The 19,780-nt window shown below is 40.6% G+C and overlaps 1 protein-coding gene across 3 annotated transcripts in view; it reads left to right on the forward strand.

Annotated features, from left to right (window-relative positions):
• The first annotated feature begins 4,586 nt into the window (after positions 1–4,586).
• Positions 4,587–19,780, forward strand: part of SUSD1 (sushi domain containing 1) — a 41,165-nt gene continuing 25,971 nt past the window's right edge. Inside the window, exons 1-8 of one of the 3 annotated variants that reach the window (XM_085213346.1) lie at positions 4,587–4,915; positions 6,095–6,208; positions 6,815–6,970; positions 7,602–7,754; positions 8,502–8,678; positions 10,229–10,408; positions 12,326–12,505; positions 18,852–18,935. In XM_085213346.1, coding sequence (XP_085069472.1) covers positions 4,816–4,915; positions 6,095–6,208; positions 6,815–6,970; positions 7,602–7,754; positions 8,502–8,678; positions 10,229–10,408; positions 12,326–12,505; positions 18,852–18,935 — 1,144 coding nt within the window. In that variant the 5' untranslated portion in view covers positions 4,587–4,815. Of the gene's footprint in view, positions 4,916–6,094; positions 6,209–6,814; positions 6,971–7,601; positions 7,755–8,501; positions 8,679–10,228; positions 10,409–12,325; positions 12,506–18,851; positions 18,954–19,780 lie in introns of all 3 variants that reach the window. The other 2 variants (XM_085213348.1, XM_085213347.1) reach the window with 2 other exon arrangements.

Raw genomic sequence — 19,780 nt, forward strand, 5'->3', positions numbered from 1 at the left:
TCCAGTTCATCCTATTGACTTCATGTTGCTGTAGTCTAAAAATACAGTAAATATGAGATGGTTTCTAGTTGAGATAATAAAGGTTTCTTTTAGCTGGATAAATAGCATCTGTAAGCTGAAATGCTTATGAAACAACTCTGAGATCAGAGGTCAAGGTATTTACAATGAAAGGTTTTGTTATTAGGTTCCTCCCTATTTCTTTCCCCCTACAAAGTGTTAGTTCAGATAAACGACCAAGTGACAAAATATAGAACTTGTTTTACATACAGGCTTTAGTCCATGTTTGTTTCTCATTCTTATACAACCTGCATATGGGATTTTTGATTTTCTGAGGTAATTTGTTATCATACTCCTCATCAAATTACTACAGCACTTTTAGACTGATCGCCTTTAAATGTAACAAAGCTAATGTTAAGAAAGAATAGTACTGACAATGAATGGGATTTGGTTTTCCTCCTTATAAAAGAAATTACCATTAATTTCCCTCTTAACTGGAAGGTACTGTTTTGTGCAGCTGCCATAGTAAAGCCAACACTGCTGTGGATGAGCTTGGGGAGCCTGGCAAAGAAGGGAGAATTCAGATCATTGCCCAGTTCTTTCTTTTCTGATATCAGCAAGTATGCTATGACTAGAAAGGAAAAGCTATATTTGTCTGAAGTTAAACACAACACTACGATTCTATGAAACACCGACTGTTTTGTTTTTAATTTTCTTTAAAATAATGTGTGAAGTAACTGCTATTTCAAATGGTACTGTTTCTTACTTTCACCTTGTGACTCTCCACCCCTCCTTAGGAGTTAGTTAACTATTGAACTTTCAGTCAGCATAGCCTTCATAGAATCATTAAGGTTGAAAAAGACATCTGAGATCATCTAGTACAACCTCAACCCACTCCCACCATGCCCACTAACCATGCCCATGAGTGCCATACCTACATGTGTCTTGAACATCCCACCATTACCGTCTACAGCCTGTTCCAATACTTGACCTTGATTCTTTCAGGGAAGAATATTTTCCTAATATCCAGCCTGAGCCTTCCCTGGCACAACTTGAGGCCACCACCTCTTATCCTATCAAAGTAATGACATAAGTTGCATGCAACAGCACAGATGAGTTAGGAGCAGTGGCAAGTCAGTAGCCTTCTCATGTGATATCCCAAGATCCATCAACATGAAAGTACTGACCCATAAACTGACTGGGCTGAAGTCTTTCTATCTGTCCCCATGATTTAAAAATTGGGGCAGACTGCGGTGACATCAAAGGCTCTATCAGACAGTTTACATGCCACCACTGCAGACTCATTTTTGTGGTATTAAGCCTGAAAACATCTCTGTTGGAATATTATCCCAGTTTCACAGCTGAGGGAGGAGGGAGAAGCCAAGAGAGACAGAAAGAGGTTATCTTATCTGAGGTCACAGTGAGCTTGTGTAAAGCTCAGTTTGGGCTCTGACTCCGGTGCTAAAGCCACAGATAGCAGCCCTTTTGCTCTGTAGAACTGCTTTTCTGATTAGCAGCAACTGTCAGCAGGCTTTATCACCTAGCATGCTCATGCTGTGAGATGAGTATGCTGTGGTCTGAGGTCTGCTTCATCCAAGGCCTAGCCTCCAGGGAAGTGCTACAGAAACATTCAATATTTAAGATTAATAAGGTTTGACCAGATGCAGATATCTCTAATTCCTTTGCAAAGATTTCATTTATTTTTTTTTTAATCTTGACTCTATTTGTCAGGAGTTGAGGCAGTGGCATAGATAATGGCATTAAATGGCACCTGAGAGCACACACAGATATGCTGCAAACAACTGAAGTTAACTATTTCCTCTGTAGCAAGAAGCATTACAGGAGAATGTTTTTCCTCTCTGCAATATTTACTGAAGTGTTTTCATGAGATGCTGAAGAGGACCGGCCAATTTTCCAGTTGTTTCTGCTTCAGCAATTGCTATTCCTTGTTCTGGAAATAAAGTGGAAAACTAGAAACACTTATTAATCTGACTCATTTTTAAATAAGCTGGAGAGGCAAAAAGAAGCAGAAAACTTGACCTGCTGTAAAGTTACAGTCACTCCTTGTTGCCAGCTGGAGAGAAGGGCTGGATAGCAAGCTGCTAGAGAATGCCATTGAGTTATGAATAGCTGAGTGATCTGTTAGCAAGGATGAGTTATGTTACTCAGTCCGGCTGAAGATGTTTGCTGTGCTTGTACAAATCTGTTTGACAAAAGAGCCATTAGTATAAAATATTTTGCCTTTGTATGTCAGAATAAATAGTGCAATCTCTGCCAAACATCCTTACAAAATGAATGAGATTTAAATGGCATAGTGACATTCTATGTCTTCTAAGGAGACAGAACAAACACAGACGACTGAGTTGTTTAATCCTGCTTGCATTTTGGGTTTTCAATTATCTCCATTTAGACAGCTGCAAGAAAGAACTGCGCTGGAAACTTCCAGGTGTCTCTGGATGAATTCAATTACTTTGACCATCACAACTGCTTTCCCATCACAATACGAGAAATGGAGGCCAATACTGGTACAGTTGCCTGCTGGGTAGTGTATGTAATGCTGTCAGGTACAGAGGAAACATAATCACAAACTGGATCCTTTGAATTTGACATTGAAAAGATTAAAAACCTTATGCTGTGTAGAACAGAAATTCTGTCTGTTTTTCCCTATATTCAATAGACAGATTTTTGTATGGAATAAGCTGAATGTGCCTAAGCTGTTTGGACATCTACTTGACCCTCCTAGATCTTCATCCTTCTAAATAACTCAGGACTTTAGCAGGTGACCACAGAGCAGATACGTTATGTGGCATTTCATTATCTGATTCACATCTGGATCCAGATCACAAAAGCTGTTGTGAGCAGGACAAAGACTTAGCATCTTGGCATCTTTAATTTAAAAGTTGAGCAAATTACCACTACAAATTGAATGGGTTACCATTTTCAGATTAGCAGGAAAGCAAAGTACTGGAACAGATTGCTTGTAAATGCTGTGAATCCTACACTGTTGTCATGTTAACCATCAGACTATGTCAGGAATCATTTATTTACAACTGAGCTTGTATTAGAGCAGAAAAATGGATTAGATGACCTCTCAGCATCCTTTAGGCTCTTATTTCCTATGACTGTGCTTTCAATTTAGATATGTGAACAACAGAGATGTGATTTAAAATAGCCTTGTGTGTACTTTGGTTATTCTGCATTGAAGTATGTCTTAAATAACAACTAATAAGCACTTAAGGAGTTTAATTCCAGTCTAGGTTCTGTATTTTCCTCAATCAATACGCATTTCCTTGTAACTCTCTTTTAAGATTGTTTTCTAACTTGTTCTCTTTAAAATATAATGACATATTTATTCATGCTTGCAGCCAAAAATATTTTCCTGTTTCCCGTCTAAAATGTTTGTAACTATAAAGAGTTATTCCCACTACTCTCTATGGAAGGCACAGGAAAAACTGCAGTATATAGTGGGTTTGTATCTTTCTGGGCTACTAAGGGAAGGAAAACAATGCCCTCTGCAAATCATTTTCAATGTATTATAGAGTCACAGAATGGGTTGAGTTGGAAGGGTCCTCAAAGCCCATGCAGTTCCATCCCCTACAATGGGCAGGGCTGCCAACCAGCAGATCAGGCTGCCCAGGGCCTCATCCAAACCCAGCCTTGAGGACCTTGAGGGATGAGGCACCCAAATCTTCTCTGGGCAGCATGTTTCACCATCCTCATTGGTGGAGAATTTCCTCCTTAACACCTAATCTAAATTTCTCCTCTTTTAGTTTAAAACTGTTCTCTCTTATCCTATCACTATTTACCCATGTAAAAAAAGTTATTTTTCCTCTTGTTTATAAGCTCCCTTTAAGTACTAGAATGCTGCATCGAAGTCTCCCTGCAACCTTCTTTTCTCCAAGCTAAAAAAGCCCAGTTCCTTCAGCCCGTGTTCATAGAGAGGTGCTCCTGCCCCATGGTCATTTTTATGGCCCTGCTCTGGCTCCACTCTGCATCTTCCTTGTGCTGGGGGCCCGGAGCTGGACGCAGTGCTGCATCTGGGATCTCTTAAGAGCGGAGCAGAAAGGAACAATCCCTTCACTCCCCCTCCTGCCACCTGTTGATGGAACCCAGGATACCGGGTTCCAAGTGCTCTTCCGGGCTGCAAGTGCTCTTGGTCTGTTGGTGTTGATTAAAAATAGTGCTTGGGGACACGGCTATACCCCAGGGAAGACCGACAAGACAAAAGATTTTCTCCGTTCCAAGCACAGACACATAATTCACGTGAATCTGTAGAGTTTAAGATGCCCTTCTAGCAGCCCTAGGTGCTAAGGGACACAAGGCCCTCCATTTCCTGTGTGCTATCCCCCAGTCCAGCTTACAGCAGCGGCGAGAAGTCCCCCAGCAGGCACGGGGTGCCAGCAGGATGCATGTCGCGTGAGGGGCGACCTTCCTGTCGTGCTTTCCCGTTTCCCAGTAATCATAAATAACCTTCTCCTCTGCGTGCCCCCCCTTCGCTGAAAGCCGGCCCTGCAGACCGCAGCAGCCCTTATCGGCGCTGCCACCCGCCCGGCTGGGGCAGAGGCGGTGTCCTGGGGAAGGAAGGGGTTGTGCCAGGGGAAAGGGGGGGGGGAGGGGGGAGAGGGTTTTGCGGGCAAGGGCTCTTCGCTGGAGGGACGAAAGGAGCTTGGCCAGGGGCAAGCGATAAGGGTCGGGGGCAGGCGCTCGGCACAGTGCGGCGTTCTCGGTCGGGGGCAGCCGCTCTCTCCCTCCGCGCCGCGGGGGGATGCGGAGCCGCCGGGGCCGCGCGGCAGCGAGGGGCGCGGAGGCGGCGGGGACATGAGTGCGGGGCGCGGCCGGGCCCTGGGGCCGCCGCCGCCGCCGCCGCTGCTGCTGCTGCTGCTGCTGCTGGCGCTGCCGCCGGGCGCGGGGCTGGAGGGTGAGTGCGGCCCGGCTCCAGAGAGAGCGGGGGGCTGCTGAAGGGAAGGGGTGCACGGCTGGTGGGCAGCGGTGGTGAGAGCTCGGCAGTGTGAGGAGGTGCTCCCATCTCTGATGGCGGACTCAGAGAGCTCGCACCGTGGCGGCTTCTAAGTTCGGTTTTGTAATCGGTGCTGAATTGTGCAGAACTCAAAAACGTGCATGAAAGCGGTGGCGTTGGGGTGGGAGCCGTGGTGCTTCCCGCGAGTTCCGTGCACCATGAGGGGAAATCTCCGGTGAACCCATCAGACACTGGGGCATAGGGGCTAGCTGGAGTCGTCAGCTGCCTTCTGCCTTGCGGCATGTATTTGGAAACCGTGTAAGAACAGACAGAATTTTGTAGCGCGTGCGGTAAGATCCGCATTTTGTAAGTACCGCAGCGTCCCTACCAGCCCTGCCCGCTGTAGGAAGGTGAGAAGTTGGCACCGCTGCGACGGCGTCACGCTGCGCGCTGTGAGCGTGGCCAGGCTCTGCATTCAGCCGTCCGTTCTGGGACTGGTTGCTCGGAAAGCCAGTGTGTGCCTGAAGGTAGAGAGACAAACTGGAAGGAGGAGAGGGAAAGGCACAAAATGCCCCAAAAGCACGAATGCAAGTAACTAATTTTGTATGTTATTTTAGTTTATATACCCCTACCAAATTACACTACGTTAGATTGTGTGCAGTCTTTTTTATGAATGCCTTTTATGCCGGGTATGTGTTGATGGAGTCCGATACCACCAGGCTGACAGAGCCCAGGCACGCTGAAGGACGTGGCTAGTGGGCATGGTGGGGTGGTGGGGTTGTTGGGCTTGGTGATCTCAATAGTCTTTTCCAACCCTAATATTCTATAATTCTGTTCTATGATTCTGTGAGTGAATAATAGAAACAAAATGAGTAGCCAGCATGGCTGCCATGGAAATACAGCAGGCTTGCTGTCCAGGAAGAGATGGGTGAAGAAAACTGTTACGTTTTTTAATCCTTTTTTTCTATGGTTTTCCTTCGAGTTTGAAAATGAATTAGGAGATGTGATTTTATTCTGTGTTCCAATCTGGATGGATTTTGTTTACAGTTAAGACTCTGTTCTAGTTATCCACTGCAGACCAGTTTTATAGCTGTTATTTTTATTTTTAAAGTAATTTTTTTTTCTTTTTGTTCTGATCAGTTTCAGATGTCTGTTCAACCTGCCACATTCATGCTACGTGTCACCAAATTGAAGGAAAAAGTGCTTGTATTTGTAACTATGGATTTGTGGGCAATGGAAGAACCCACTGCCAAGGTAGGCTGTGTCAGTAAAATGATAAGAAACTATTTACAGCCCTTAAATGCCTTTTTGGATAATCTTATTGAATTCCTCAAAATAAATGTGGTAAGGCCTTTGTGATTTTGTGGAGTGGTTTACTTCATATTTTTAATCAGATCTCCAGCAAAAAAAAAAAAAAAAAAAAAAAAGCATTCAGTTTGACTTCACTGTTCCTTTCAACATATGTATTCTTGAACTGAGAGCTAGGCTATACAATAAAATCAGCATTCTTCACTGACTTTTTTCCAGTTGTCTCAGGATAGTGGGTAATTAAAATTAAGTTTGGTAAGCCAAAAGCCTATTCTTGATAACATTGTGAAAATAGACACAGATTTATTATGTTTCCTATGAGAAATGTGCCATGTTTTTTATAACTATGGTTGATTACACCCTTCTGGTACAATCTCACATAACAAATCAATGTGTATCAGAGGGTGACGTCAAATTCTGTGTCTGAGTGGGTATAAGAGCTTACCACTGGTTAGAGGGAGGTCCTTCACCTCTGGTATCCACTCCAGGAAGAAGGTGCAGAGGATATTCTAATTTCTAATCTCTCTCTAATGTTTGTAAACTTGCTTTTAGATAAAGACGAGTGCCAGATAGGAGCCACCAAGATCTGTGGAAATCACACGCTGTGTCACAACACATACGGAAGTTTTTACTGCGTTTGCCTGGATGGATTCCGGGCCTCTAACAACAACAAGACATTTATTCCCAACGATGGCACCAACTGTACGGGTAGGCATCACAGAAATTTTATTGCAAAAGTCTTTCTTATCCCCACAGAGCTTACTTCCTGAAGCTGTATCAGAGCACTTTCTGTTGTGTCGTGCACTTCTTTGACACGTAAACGCTAATAGCTATAAATTAGTTCAACTTTTCATTTTTTTTACTCTGTTATTATAAATTGTTGCTACAAAATCACACTCAAGCAATGAGCTCCCCAGAAAAGAATATATATAAATGTAAGAAAATATGATGCTTATCCTTCTCTCTGAAATGTCTTATTTTTGTTTAATGTGGGATGTTATTTGGTTCCTTGTTGCGTGTGTAAACTTGTTACTAAGGTATCTGCTGAAGTGGGATTTCTTTGGGATTGCTGTAGCAGGAAATGCATCAGAAACTATTTGTCAGGTGGAATTGATCAGAAATCAACTTAAAGTTCAGCTAACCATGGAATTCTGAGTCTCCTTCCAGATGCTTGGGTGCCAGGCATGGTAAGGTTTTTTGTTTCCCAGAAGAGCCGATGGAAGATATGTGGAACCTTCCAGGAAAGGATGTGTTTGTTTTAAGCTTTAGTCCTATGGTGATTCATTAAAAAAGAAAAATCTGTTATGAAGTGCATGTATTTTTTTCTTTGAATTTTTAGATATAGATGAATGTGAAGAGCCTGGGCTGTGTGGTTACAATGCAAGGTGCGTCAATACTGAAGGAAGCTATGAATGTTACTGCAATGATGGTTATAAATTAGAAAATGGAGAGCGTTCTTTTCATCCAAATGCGAGCAGTTCTTTGTGTAAAGGTGAGAGCCTTTGGATGCTGTTTGTGTAAGCAGATAAAATCAGATCCTTCGTGATGTAGTAGCACTTGCTGTGACCTGTGCTTCTCAGTCAGCAGGCTGAAGCCCTCTCCATGGGCTTAATCTGCTGAGTAGTGTTTTTTCCCCTTGGGTTCAACTTGTACCTGCAATGCCTAGATGTTAGTGTCAGCATGGGACGTGATTGCTACAGACTCTCAGCAGCAGATCAGGTGTGCAGCACCATAGAAGCTGTAGTAGTGCCATAAAGATGATGTAGTTCGTTTCTAAATAGGAAAGAAATATGACATAACCATTTGCCAGTGTGATCACACTGCTTGCAGAGAAGGGAAGAGGGGATAAATGGCTGGTGGGAAAGAGTAAAACAAGCCTGGAGAGAGGAATAATAAAGCAATTATTTACCTACCTGTTGCACACTGTGCCACCTCCCTGATTGAACTGCTCTGCTTATATTGCTGGGAGAGGGAAAAGAAGAAACAACCTTTCAGTTTGAAACTGTTCCTCCTCCTTTCTTGCCTGGAATAGATTTAACAGATGCAATGGGCTAGCAGTGTTGCAGGTAGAAGGAGCTGCCTTGTTGGTAACTCGGCTCCCCTTTCCCTGCTGTTGCAAGAACCACTGGTGAAACTCTCAGCCTGGTTTGCCCAGTTTACCCAGCTGAAGTGTTCCACTTTGTTTTGGTTATGTGTTGTGTTTTTTGTGCTGTGAAAGCTTCTGTCCAATCTTTTGCAGAAATTAGATGTGGCTCTCCTCCCGAAATGAAGCACGGCTACATTGTGGGGAACTACAGCCTGGTACCAGGAAGCACGGTTCACTACGAATGTAAAGAAGGGTTTTACAGCAATGAGGGAAAGTCCTCGTACTGCACTGCGGACAAAGCTTGGGAGCCTGCCACTTTGAGCTGTAAAGGTGGAGTGAGTTCTTCTAGTTTTATATGTTCCTTGAATTCTCTGCTAAGGATTTAAATGGATGGTGAAATTGTGTTGGTGAAATGTAGTAGACTTAAAAGAGGACAGGTTATTCTGGCTGTTTTGGTGTTTGTGAATTTGAATCCAGTTCAAAATCAGTATGCCACATGTAGCATAAATATTGAATTCCTATTTCTGTCGGGATTCTTTATAAAGGTTTTTTGCAAGAGCAGCCTTATTTTTTAGTAATTACATAATTTTATTCTGTACATTACTTCTTGTTTTTATAATGACATCTTCAATACTGGTCTTTACACTTTTAGAGATGCTGGACTGTATTCTTATGTCAATATCTGTCTAGAAAACCTCTAGTTTGCTGTAGTGGGAAAGGCCATGGAATTGGAAAAAAAAATACAACAGTGACCTCATGGGCAAAGACCTAATTTCTCAGATAGGTTTTGAAACTTTGTCTGAAGGTTGCAAAAGAGACTTCAAACCACCCCTTATCTCCAGATAGGCTTCATGATGCTGGGAGTTTTTGTGTTAGCCAACACTTTCCGATCTCTCAAATGTGAAGTTTTCCCTGAGCTTCTTTAAGAGCTCAATTTACTTTGGTAATCACCCATCTTGTTGAAATGCTGCTACATACAGGTGTCTAGATTATCAGTAGCAGATATTCCTGAGTAATAAAATACATGAATATTGAAAATAAAGGAATTTAAGTAATATTTTGGGTTTTTTTCCCCTGAAATAAGAAAAGTGAATTAAAAAATGAAAAGGAAGTGCTTGATGTCAGAGAAGCTTTCCGAAAGAAAACTTGTGGAGTGCAGCTCTTCTGAATTATTGATACTTTTTTTTTCAGTAATTGTTTTTAGTGATGTTTTTGTCACATGATGTTTTGAATTTCTGCAGTCAAATGGGAGATCAGGTTGAAGTTTCTGAGCACACCTCCAATAGTTAACTGAAATAAAACACATACAGCCCCCGGAAAGAGCCCATGAGTTGGAAAGAAGAAGTATTTCTCCTTTGCACTGCAAGGTCTTTCCCTGGATTTCAAGCAAGATTTCTCCTTTTCTGAATCCGACATGATTCTCTCTTTTATTATTATTATTATTATTAGTTATATATCTGTAAAAGCACCTTTAAATAATTATTAAGCTCTAGCAATTTCCGCAATGGGTTTTCATCATTGCTTACTGAAGAATTTCTCCTGGCCAGATGTAATGTCTTCTCATTCAGTAAAATCAGCAAGTTTGTCTTTTATCTTCCTTCCTATGGTAATATAGGCGTTTATTTCATGTGAAGATTAAACTGGCCATTGGTGCTGCCAGATGAGGAGGAGGCAGACATACTTTGTTTGGAAGAAGCTCTGGAGTAGATACAGCTCTGTCAGTTTCAGGAGGATGTCAGTGGGGAATTGAGGGAGAGCTGGATAACTGCAGGAGAAGAGAGTTAGTTGATAGTGATGAAATAAATTGATAAATGGAGTGCAGCCATCCTGACTTCTGCTGTTGATTAACAGTTGATTTTCCTCTTTCTTTCTATCAATAGGTGTGGATTGTGGAGTTCCACCTTCTATCTTAAATGCACGTCAAGCATCTCTAAGCGGGACCATGTATGGAAGTGAAGTTACTTACAGTTGTGTTCATGGTTATTTTATTGCAAGTGGCAATCAGACTGCATTCTGCAATGCTGAAGGACAGTGGGATGGTGCTGATTTGGTGTGCAAAGGTAAATCAAATCTGCCTCCAGATTAATAAGAATAGATATTGTTTCAGACAGCACTATAAAGCAGCTATGCAGTCATCAGTTAGAGATAGCTTCATGTGGGGATGTGGTTTACAGAGTTTTCTGGGAGATGAAGTGCAATCACAGAACAGCCATATTTTAAGCAGTTTCTTTTATCTATGTTGCTAATGAAATTGCAATAAATTTTTAAAAATTACCCTTTTAATGAGAAAAGATACCTTCTCAGTATTTTTTGCATGTTAGACTTTGGGATCTCCACGAGATGATAATTCACTCAAAATTGCTGCTAGCTTAGAATCTAGCCCACAGTTGAAGCCCCTACTCAGAAACTGAATCATCCCGAGCTGTTAGCCTCCCCTTAGAATTCCCATGTTCAGATACCCTCCAGTTGCTAACTGTGATTGCTTAATCTTGCAGTTGTTATTTGATCTGAATCATAAATCATTTTGTTGTTATGGTTTGAAGAGTGTACCAAGTTCCTTGTTAAGAGGAAACATAAGGGTACATTTAAAAATGTGCTTTACCCCCCGAAATGTGGGTAAGTACAGTCTTTAGTCAGTTTTTTCACTGGCACAATTTTACTCACTCATTTACAACACAATTAATGTCCCATCAGCTCAATCCAGCAAAGCCAAGTCTTCTCTTCATTGCAATCAGACGTAGTCTCTCTATTAAATTCTTTCTTAATATTCTTGTCCAGGGTTACCAAGCTTAACAGAAGGTATTTCATCTTACACATATGTGTATTTCTGCATCTCTGTTTTTCAATCTCATTACTGGATGGCTGTGTGCAGATAGCTGTAGTTCTGGAGTGGTATTTTTTGCCACTCATCACATACTGACCTTATGTAAGTTAAATATTCTTAGCATGCAAATTAGCTATTCTAAATCTTCCAGATGTTTTGTAACAGATGCATACACTCATACACGTTGGCATATTAGAAGGTAGGTTGTATTGTGGAGGATGTATTCCACACTGCAGTTCATACGATTAACTTTTCCTCCACAATTCTCATTTCTTACTTCTTCGTTTTATTGAGTAGAATTTTAGAATCACATGAGATTAAACAGTTTAAAAGCACTTGTTTTCTGCATTTAAGCTATAGTGAAGGGAAGATCTTTAATTCTTTCACTGTTTGTGTCTCAAAAAGAAAATGCAAACGTGGGGATTAATGTTTATTAGTTAGAAAGGGAATTTTAACCCCAAATAATAGTATTCCATTGATTTGGTGTTCTCTCTTTCTTCTTGCAGCTCCCTATTTTAATTATGAAACTCCTGAAAACAATTGAGTAGATGAATTAATTTTTAAGTTCACTAGCATGTATTTCCAGTTACCTCTATAGAAGTCTGAATAATTCATTAGTTTTCTCCCCAAGAAATAATTTCTACTTGTCCAGGGCAGCTTCTGCCTTTCTACAAGTTCAAATTAAGTCCACTGGCAGGGGATGTAACCCTGTTATTGCTATTACTTTTTGGACATCTGTCATTCTTCAGCTCTGTTGCTAGTGATGGGTATGATGAGAAATAAATAACGTGTGGTGGATAATAGTTTCTAAAGTTTCTAAAGTGTTTAAGTTCTAAAGAGTTTCTTAGTTACTAAAAATTTGTGTAGAGATTTTTGTTCTAAAGTTTCTAAACAGGATGCTATTTTATGTTATGATTTGTCTTGAAGAATAAAGAAACTAGAAACTCCTCAGTCATGAAATTCCAGGTTCTAGATACCTAACCTAATTACTAGAAATCACTAGGAGGTAAAAAAAAAAAAAAAAAAAAAGCGAAGTGTGAAGTGTTATTTGCTGGGATGATTCACATCTCTTGCTTAAAGTCTTTGACATGCCTTGCCTGTTCCCATTTTCAGGCTTTGTTATCGTGTGTTTTTTTTTTTTTTTCTGTTCCAGAAATAGATTGTGGCAAACCTTTGCTGATTCCACACACAGAAATAATCTGGGACAATTCTACCACTCTACTGAGCAGAGTGTTCTATAAGTGTAAAGAAGGATATTATTTCAGTGGAGAGAGGAATTTTTCAGAATGCACTCTGGACCAGAAGTGGGAGAGTATTACATACATATGCAAAGGTAAATATTACTGTAGGAAATTCCAGTGGCGTGTGGTATTTAAATAGTTTCTAATTCCTGTTCTGAGGTAGGGTGGACGGAAGGCGAGAAATCCCTTTTTAATTTGCAATATATAGAACGTGGTAGTACTTTGTGATGGAAGTCAAGAAAGACAATATTAAACATATAGCAATTTCTAGTTGAGGTCATAGATCTTTCTGTAGCTGCCTTGCTTTTTATTTCAAACAGGAGGGGACTAACACAACTAGGTTTCCATTGCTGCACAGAATCCTCAGCATTAAAGACAGGAAACAGTAGAGAAGGTGGGATTTAATAATACTCTGCTGTGGGCCTGATAATGTCATTGCAGTGGACAGTAAAGCTGGTGGAATTCAGAAGTCCTTTCTCTTCTTCCCTCCTAATACCCAGAATAAATTTGGTTTGGGGTTGTCTTTTCAGCCAGATCTATTTCTGTGAATTTCAGTTGAAGAGGATTTTCTTTCAAAAGAACGAGTGCTGAGAAAGGAGGTTTGTGAGGGAAGTGCTGTCTGTATTACAGGGTCTTGGAAACAGGACATAATGACATTTTAGTAATAGTTAAGAATTAGCAGGTTGTTTGGCAGTTGTGCTCCTCAAGTGTTGCTCTTTGTGTGAAAGCAGTGTTGTGTGGTAACTTTGTGACAGTCCAGCTCTTGTTTCTAAGTAGTTCTAAGCAGTGCTGTCTTCTGCAGATGACAAAGCTCCTCTAGTTTTATTTCCTTCACGTGTTTTCCAGAAGGACTGGAAGTGTGCCTTCGACTGCTACTACTTCACAGACCAAACCTTTATAAAGCACTGCCACTTGATGCCTCTGTTGCCTCACATGATGTCTTGGGCATTCACTGAGGATGCGAACCATGTGACATCACATAAAATCAGCACACATAAAAACAGTTCTCTCATTTTTTGTGGTGCCCTGGTGGAAAATGGAATGGCTGTTGTTTAGAATTCGCAGCTCGCATTTGATTTAGGTAATTTGCATGGCTTTGTTTTCTGAATTGGTTTTGAAGGGAGCATTGTGTAGACTGGGTAGGTTAATCAGGTGGATAAGATTCTGCGATGCCAAGAGGTACTTCGAGCTCTGTGAAGTTTTGAAGGGCCCAAACATGCAGAGTGCACGCACAGGATTACTGTGAATTTCAGCAGGGGCTTTGTGGGAGGCAGAAAGGTGGACTCCAGCTCTAGCTGTTAGGTTAGACAGCAAAAAAAGGTTGTAGGTATGAACAAGTGGAATGGAAAGCTTTTTTTTTTTTTTTTTTTTTTTTTTTTTTTTAAATTAACTAACTAGCTAGGGCTCATCTGAAACAGAAATTACGGATGAGAAACTAATACAAAGGTTTTCAACCTCTAGTAGTATGTTTTTAATATTCATTAGCAGTAATGAGAAAGAAAATTTCAATGACTGTGTCTCTCAGATGTGTATGACCTTGAAGGTGTGCGTGATTAATCAGTATTGTCTCATTATAATGAAAGAAAATCATGCAACATTCCAGAATAAATTCTGTTATAACAGTAAGAAAAACGTTTCTCTTTTTTTACTGCCTAGAAAACCTCATTAAAAGAAAGGAAGAAGTTAAAGAATTCCCCCAAGCATCTTCCTATTGATCAGTAATAATGTCTCGTCTCAGTCAACCACTGCGATGGAATGCCCTTTATTTGCACTCCTCTTTAACTGAAATCCTTGGAGTATGTGTGTTTGTGAACGCTTAATAGTATCTACTTCAAATATTTTAAAAATTGCTTTTAAAAATTAATTTTACTTAGCGATGCTGATTGGAATGAGCTATCAGCAATGAAATCTGGCAGTAGTCAGCTGAAGTACAGTCTTTCTTTCCTAACCCTTGATGTGAACTCAAGAGACTGAAGTACAGAGAACTTATCAGCAATTAAATCTTCACTGTCCAGCATGATGAATATATAAGTCTGGACATCCTGTACAGCTTGTCCTGGAGAAGCTTATTTTTCTTCTGTGGAGCAGGGATCTGTGGTTTCATTTATTTTTGTTACAGGAAATTATTTGGCAAATTTGGGATATTCTATTGAGAGGGAAAATAAGATACTCTTGCGGGAATCATATTTTAGTTTGTTTCAGGGAAGAGATATAGGAATAGCGTGCTGTAATATGCAGCAGTGGAATAGAAGGTAGTCTACAACAAGAAGCTTTGTTTTCTGCTTGTTGGGAATTTTGGAGAAGTTGTCAAGCCTGAGCTGGTTTTGGTAGTAATATTTATCTCATCTAGACTCATTGTTCTAGGCGTGAGCACTAAGTGTTACATATAGTTACATAAGAATTACGTTTGCATTCTTTATTAAATGGAAATTCATAAAATCAGTCCTTCCCACTGTTTTCTTGTTGAGTGGATTCACTGTAGCTGTGAGAATTCGTTATATCTGAGATGTTTACTCCTTCTACACTTGCAAAGGGCACAGTGTGCAGCTTATATCCCAGGACATTGCCAAGTTTCTAGGGGTAAATTTTATTTGAGAAGGGTGGGGAGAGGTGTTGGAGCATATTTGAAATGAAAGAGTAAGTTGAGTTGGTTCTGTCTTTTAGCAAGCGTGGATACGAGTGCTTCTTAATTAAATGTTAGGAAGGACTATGATGGTGATGTAAAAACTTTTCCCCTCCTTATACATGTGTGGATATGCTCATGCGTACACCCACCCATCCAACCTAACTTTTGAGATCTTGCCTCTTGAACATGCAGGGCAAATTAAAAGTAATTATGGTGAATTGGGTTCATGTGCAGAAGAGAGAGTGTCTCGAGCACTTTTGTATGATAATTGGACAAAGTTTATGATATTTTTGAGGAAAATGATCCCTTTGCCTATTGAAGCTGCCTTGATTCTGTTTGCAGAGTCCTCTTTTCCCCTTCTTCCTATTTCCTACCCCAAAGAGATATCCCTGTCATGGAGAGTTTTCCCTGATTAGCTGATCTTCCTGTAAGAATTTGCCCTAGCTCTGGCTACAACCACATATGGAATCATAGAATCACCAAATCACTAAAGTTGGGAAAGACCTCCAAGATCATCCAGTCCAACCATCCACCTACCACCAATATTTCTCCACTACACCATGTCCATTAGTACCACATCTGAGTGTTTCTTGCGCACCTCCGTGGACAGTGATTCCACCACACCCCTGGGCAGCTCATTCCAGTGCCTAACCATTCTTTTGGAGAAGAAATTTTTCCTAATATCCAACCTGACCTTTCTCCTGGCTCAACCTGCAGCCATTCCCTCTTGTCCCATAGCTGTTACTTGGGAGAAGAGGCTGACTCTCACCTTGTCCATGTCCCTGTGTAGGACCTTCCTACCCCCAGGCAGATCAACACTTCCTCCCACCTTGCTGTCATCTGCAAATTGCTCCTCATTATTCTGGACCCAGAAAACTCCTTCTCTATGCTTGTCTTATGCTTTGTGTATCTCTATGTTAGTGTATTCTTTGTGTAACTCTATGCTTAGCATCTGTTGATGTGGGTAGTAACAATAAGGGATCTAAGAAAGAAAGACAGTTTACCCAATTTCCTTATTTTTATCCAGTGAAAAGAAAAGTTTGTATTAAATAATAGCTTCTCAGTATTTAAATAAGTTTCTGGTATCCCCATTCACTATATTTTTAGAAATGCATTTACTAAAACTTTTTTGGATCTGTTAAATGAAATATTGTCCCTGCAATGGAAGCAGCTGCTGCGCATGGGAAGGAAAAATAAATTAGCATGTAAGAAGAATGGATCTGACCTGTGTGGGAAGGTGGTGCACATTCCTTGCAGAGCATTCCAAAACTCAGGCGGTAGGAAATAGCTGCTGGTAGTCAAAAGGAAAATTTGACCCCTGTTTCCCCATACTGCCAAATCTGACAGCATAGATTTTTTACTGATTGGTTGAGAGAGCCTCCCAGAGTAGAGACAGGCTGTATGGGCTGTCAGTGGTTTGCAGGCTTTTGTGCTCAGGGGAAAAGGTGATTCAGTCCTAACATACTGTGAACCTGGAACTTAAAGTGGAGCTTCTCCTCTTCCTTACCAGCATGCATTATATCTGATCCTGATGTTGGAGCTTCTTTTGTGTCTTAACTTAACATGTGCATACATACTCTTTATTGAGTGCTTCCTACTCAATACATTATGAATTGTTTCTTTTTCTCTAACAATTAATTTTATGTTTTAGAATGTTTCATTCTTCTGTGATGTGGCTCCCTATCTACAAATAGAGATTAGCTGCATGTCTTGACTTCTGAAACTTGAATGATATGAATATAGTTACATCCCAAAAGTCTATTGCATGCCAACACTGAAAATCTTATGGGATGGCATATATTTGCTGATTTCTTATAAATGATTCTTTAGAGCTATGAAGGCATAGAAGGAAGAGCAGCTTCATGAAGCAGTCCAGAAAAGGCATGACAGATTTTCCACACCTGTGTACTTTAAACACTCTCAGTTGCATGGATATTATCTTTATTTTACAGCTGAAAAGATGGTCCTGCCTTGTTTTTCCACATTTAGATTTTACTCCTGATTTCATAGAATTGTATAATTGTTTGAGTTGGAGGGGACCCTTAAAGACCATCTAGTCCACCTCTCCCGCAGTGAACAGAGACACCTACAGCTCCGTCAGGTACTCAGAGCCCAGTCCAGCCTAACCTTGTTCCACACTTTTTTCCAAGGTTTTTTTCAATATGGAAGTACTAATTTCCTTTTCTGCCATGTTTTAGTAACTCACTTTTTCATTTGGAGTTGTTTTTTGTTTGCTTTCACTTTCCCTTTTTCTCCTGTATTTTATCCTTATTCTCACTGTCTGATTTCCCCTCTAGCTAGATCTCAGTTCTTACATTTTCTCATTCTTACAGTTCAATTGTACAATAAGGAGATGATACAGAAAGACAGCTGGGATGTCTCTGTGTTGGTAGTATCAGTAATTTCCGCACATCAGTGAATGGTTTAAATATCATTCTCCTCCTAATTTTTATTCCCAGCCATGTGTAAATAATCCATGCCAGGAGATATGATCTTAATAGAAAAGGTGTCACTCACATCTGTAGGCACTGATTCAAAACACATGGTTCTGTAGGAATAAGAATCCCATCAAACAATTAAGATAATTATAGTCATCAATGAACAGGACCTGATTGGCCTGAGTTCTTACAAAGGGCTAATTGGATATGTCAAATCCAGATGTGTGGCAATCAGATAATTTCTTTAACTGCCTGGAAAAACAGGTGGAGTCTGTTTTGGGAGGTGCTGCTCCTTAGATCAAAGCGATGCACAGCCCAGAGGCCTGCAAGTAAAGTAAAATAAAAGAAGTATAGCTTTTTGCTCAGTAGAACTGTTTAGGCTTTTTGTTTGTTCAAAACCAGCTTTTGATGGCACACAGAACAGTGTCTACAGAACCACTTTCACCTATGGAGTAGATCACGTGCATTTCTAGTCCAGTCCAGCTAATCCCATCTAATCTCATACTATTGATTGATACATCTTTCGACTGTAAATAGACTTATAGCTATATCTCTTTATGTGTTTGTTAGTCTTGATCAGTACATGAAATACTCTGCAGTGATTGTTTTCTGGTAACATTTTTAGATCAAAGAAGCAGTAAATCATTAGCTATCTGTCTCCTTCCTATATGGCTGTCTCTGCCTACAGTCTTGCTGTTTTTTTGTGGGTCTTCTCTGTGTAAACTTCAGGGCAGAAGGTGAAAACCTGCTGAAATTTGTAATCTTAATTAAACAGGATGCAAGAATGAGCAAACCTCTCAAAAAAACCCAACATGCTACATTTCAAGATAGGTACAAATGCTGAGGGTATCTCTTTCTAAAATAAATTCTGTGTATATCTGCAAAAAGAACTACGGAAAATGGATTTGCCTGTATGCAATGGAACATATACCTTGAAGCAGATTGAGCAGAAGTCCCTTTTGAAATGTTGTTTGTCTGAATGTGTTTGTAATACATGTTAGTAGCAGGTGACATTTGCAGCACCTTTCACAGGTTTCACACGGCTAAAAATGAAAAGCATCTGAAAAAAGGAAGACAACATTCAGAGTGTGAGAAACAACCTGTGCATGCATGTGCCTGTATGGATGTCCCTTTAGCTACCTGCAAAAGGCAGAATGGCAGGTTAGAGCTGGTTCTGAATGCATGCTGGTAAATGCCTTCTTTTTTATTAAGCAAGTTCAGGAGTACCTCTCTGGTAAAATGTATCTCGGGCTCACCTCAGTAGCGGTCAAGTGCTTTTTCAGCTGAGGACTAATGGATGGTATATCTGAAAGACATCATGTGATTTTAATGGCTGTTCAGGCATACATTGTCTGCCTATTATGTTTCACTCAGATTCTGCAAACAACAGTGGAGCACTGGGACCTGAACTGATGGAGGCTGAGGACATAAGGGTGCATCAGCACTGGGTTGCAGAAGGTCAGCGTGACAGTGCAGGTGTTTACATACTGGCTATAATTAATATGAAGTTTTTTTTCTGTGCACTCAAGCACAGAAAGATACCTTTCTTCCTAACAAAGCTTTTTAAAGTGGAGTAAAGAAGGCACTGACCTTCACTTCTTTTTCTTCTTAGAATCAGGTTCTGTAGTTTTCCTAGCTTGATTTCTCCCCCCGTGATCTCGCTGCACTGCTGAATCACTCTGTTGCTTGCTTTTTGTGTTCTCCCACTTGTGCTCTGTTGACCAGCATCTGCCTTTCCTGGAAGCTGTCAGCCAGGTGTTACTTGTGTCTCTCAGCCCTATTCCAGGTTTGTCCTTTAGTGTCTGACCCACCCAGGGCTTTTTTCCACACTGTTGCCCTGATGCCCAGCCATTTGCCTGCTGTTTTGAGGACCCTTTCCTTTGGGATGGGATGGATGTTGTGGAGGTAAACTGGATGCTATTTGAGTAACAATGGCATCCAATGGCCTAACTGGCCAATCACAGGTTGAAATTTTTAGTGCATGTGAAAACTATGCCAGCTATACTATGGGCATATGATAAATGCATGGTGGCCTTGTCCTTTGGAAAAGTGCAGAACTCTTGACAGTACAGACAGATGTAGCTACAGAAAAGAAAAAAAAATAAAAATGCTACTAATGCTGTTTGCTTCCTTCCAAGGAGGCCACTGTGCAAGATAAGTTTCCTTGCCTGAATACTTTGCACTGTAAATTTTTCACTATTTTCCTGAGTAATTGTAGAGATTGTTTTTTTTTACTCCCTTCTTGTTTTGCATTTTCATGTGTATATAAGTAGAATCATAGAATCATAGAATTGCTCAGGTTG

Source organism: Meleagris gallopavo, chromosome Z (genome assembly GCF_905368555.1).
Source record: "Meleagris gallopavo chromosome Z, MGAL_WU_HG_1.1, whole genome shotgun sequence".
Classification (NCBI taxonomy): domain Eukaryota; kingdom Metazoa; phylum Chordata; class Aves; order Galliformes; family Phasianidae; genus Meleagris; species Meleagris gallopavo.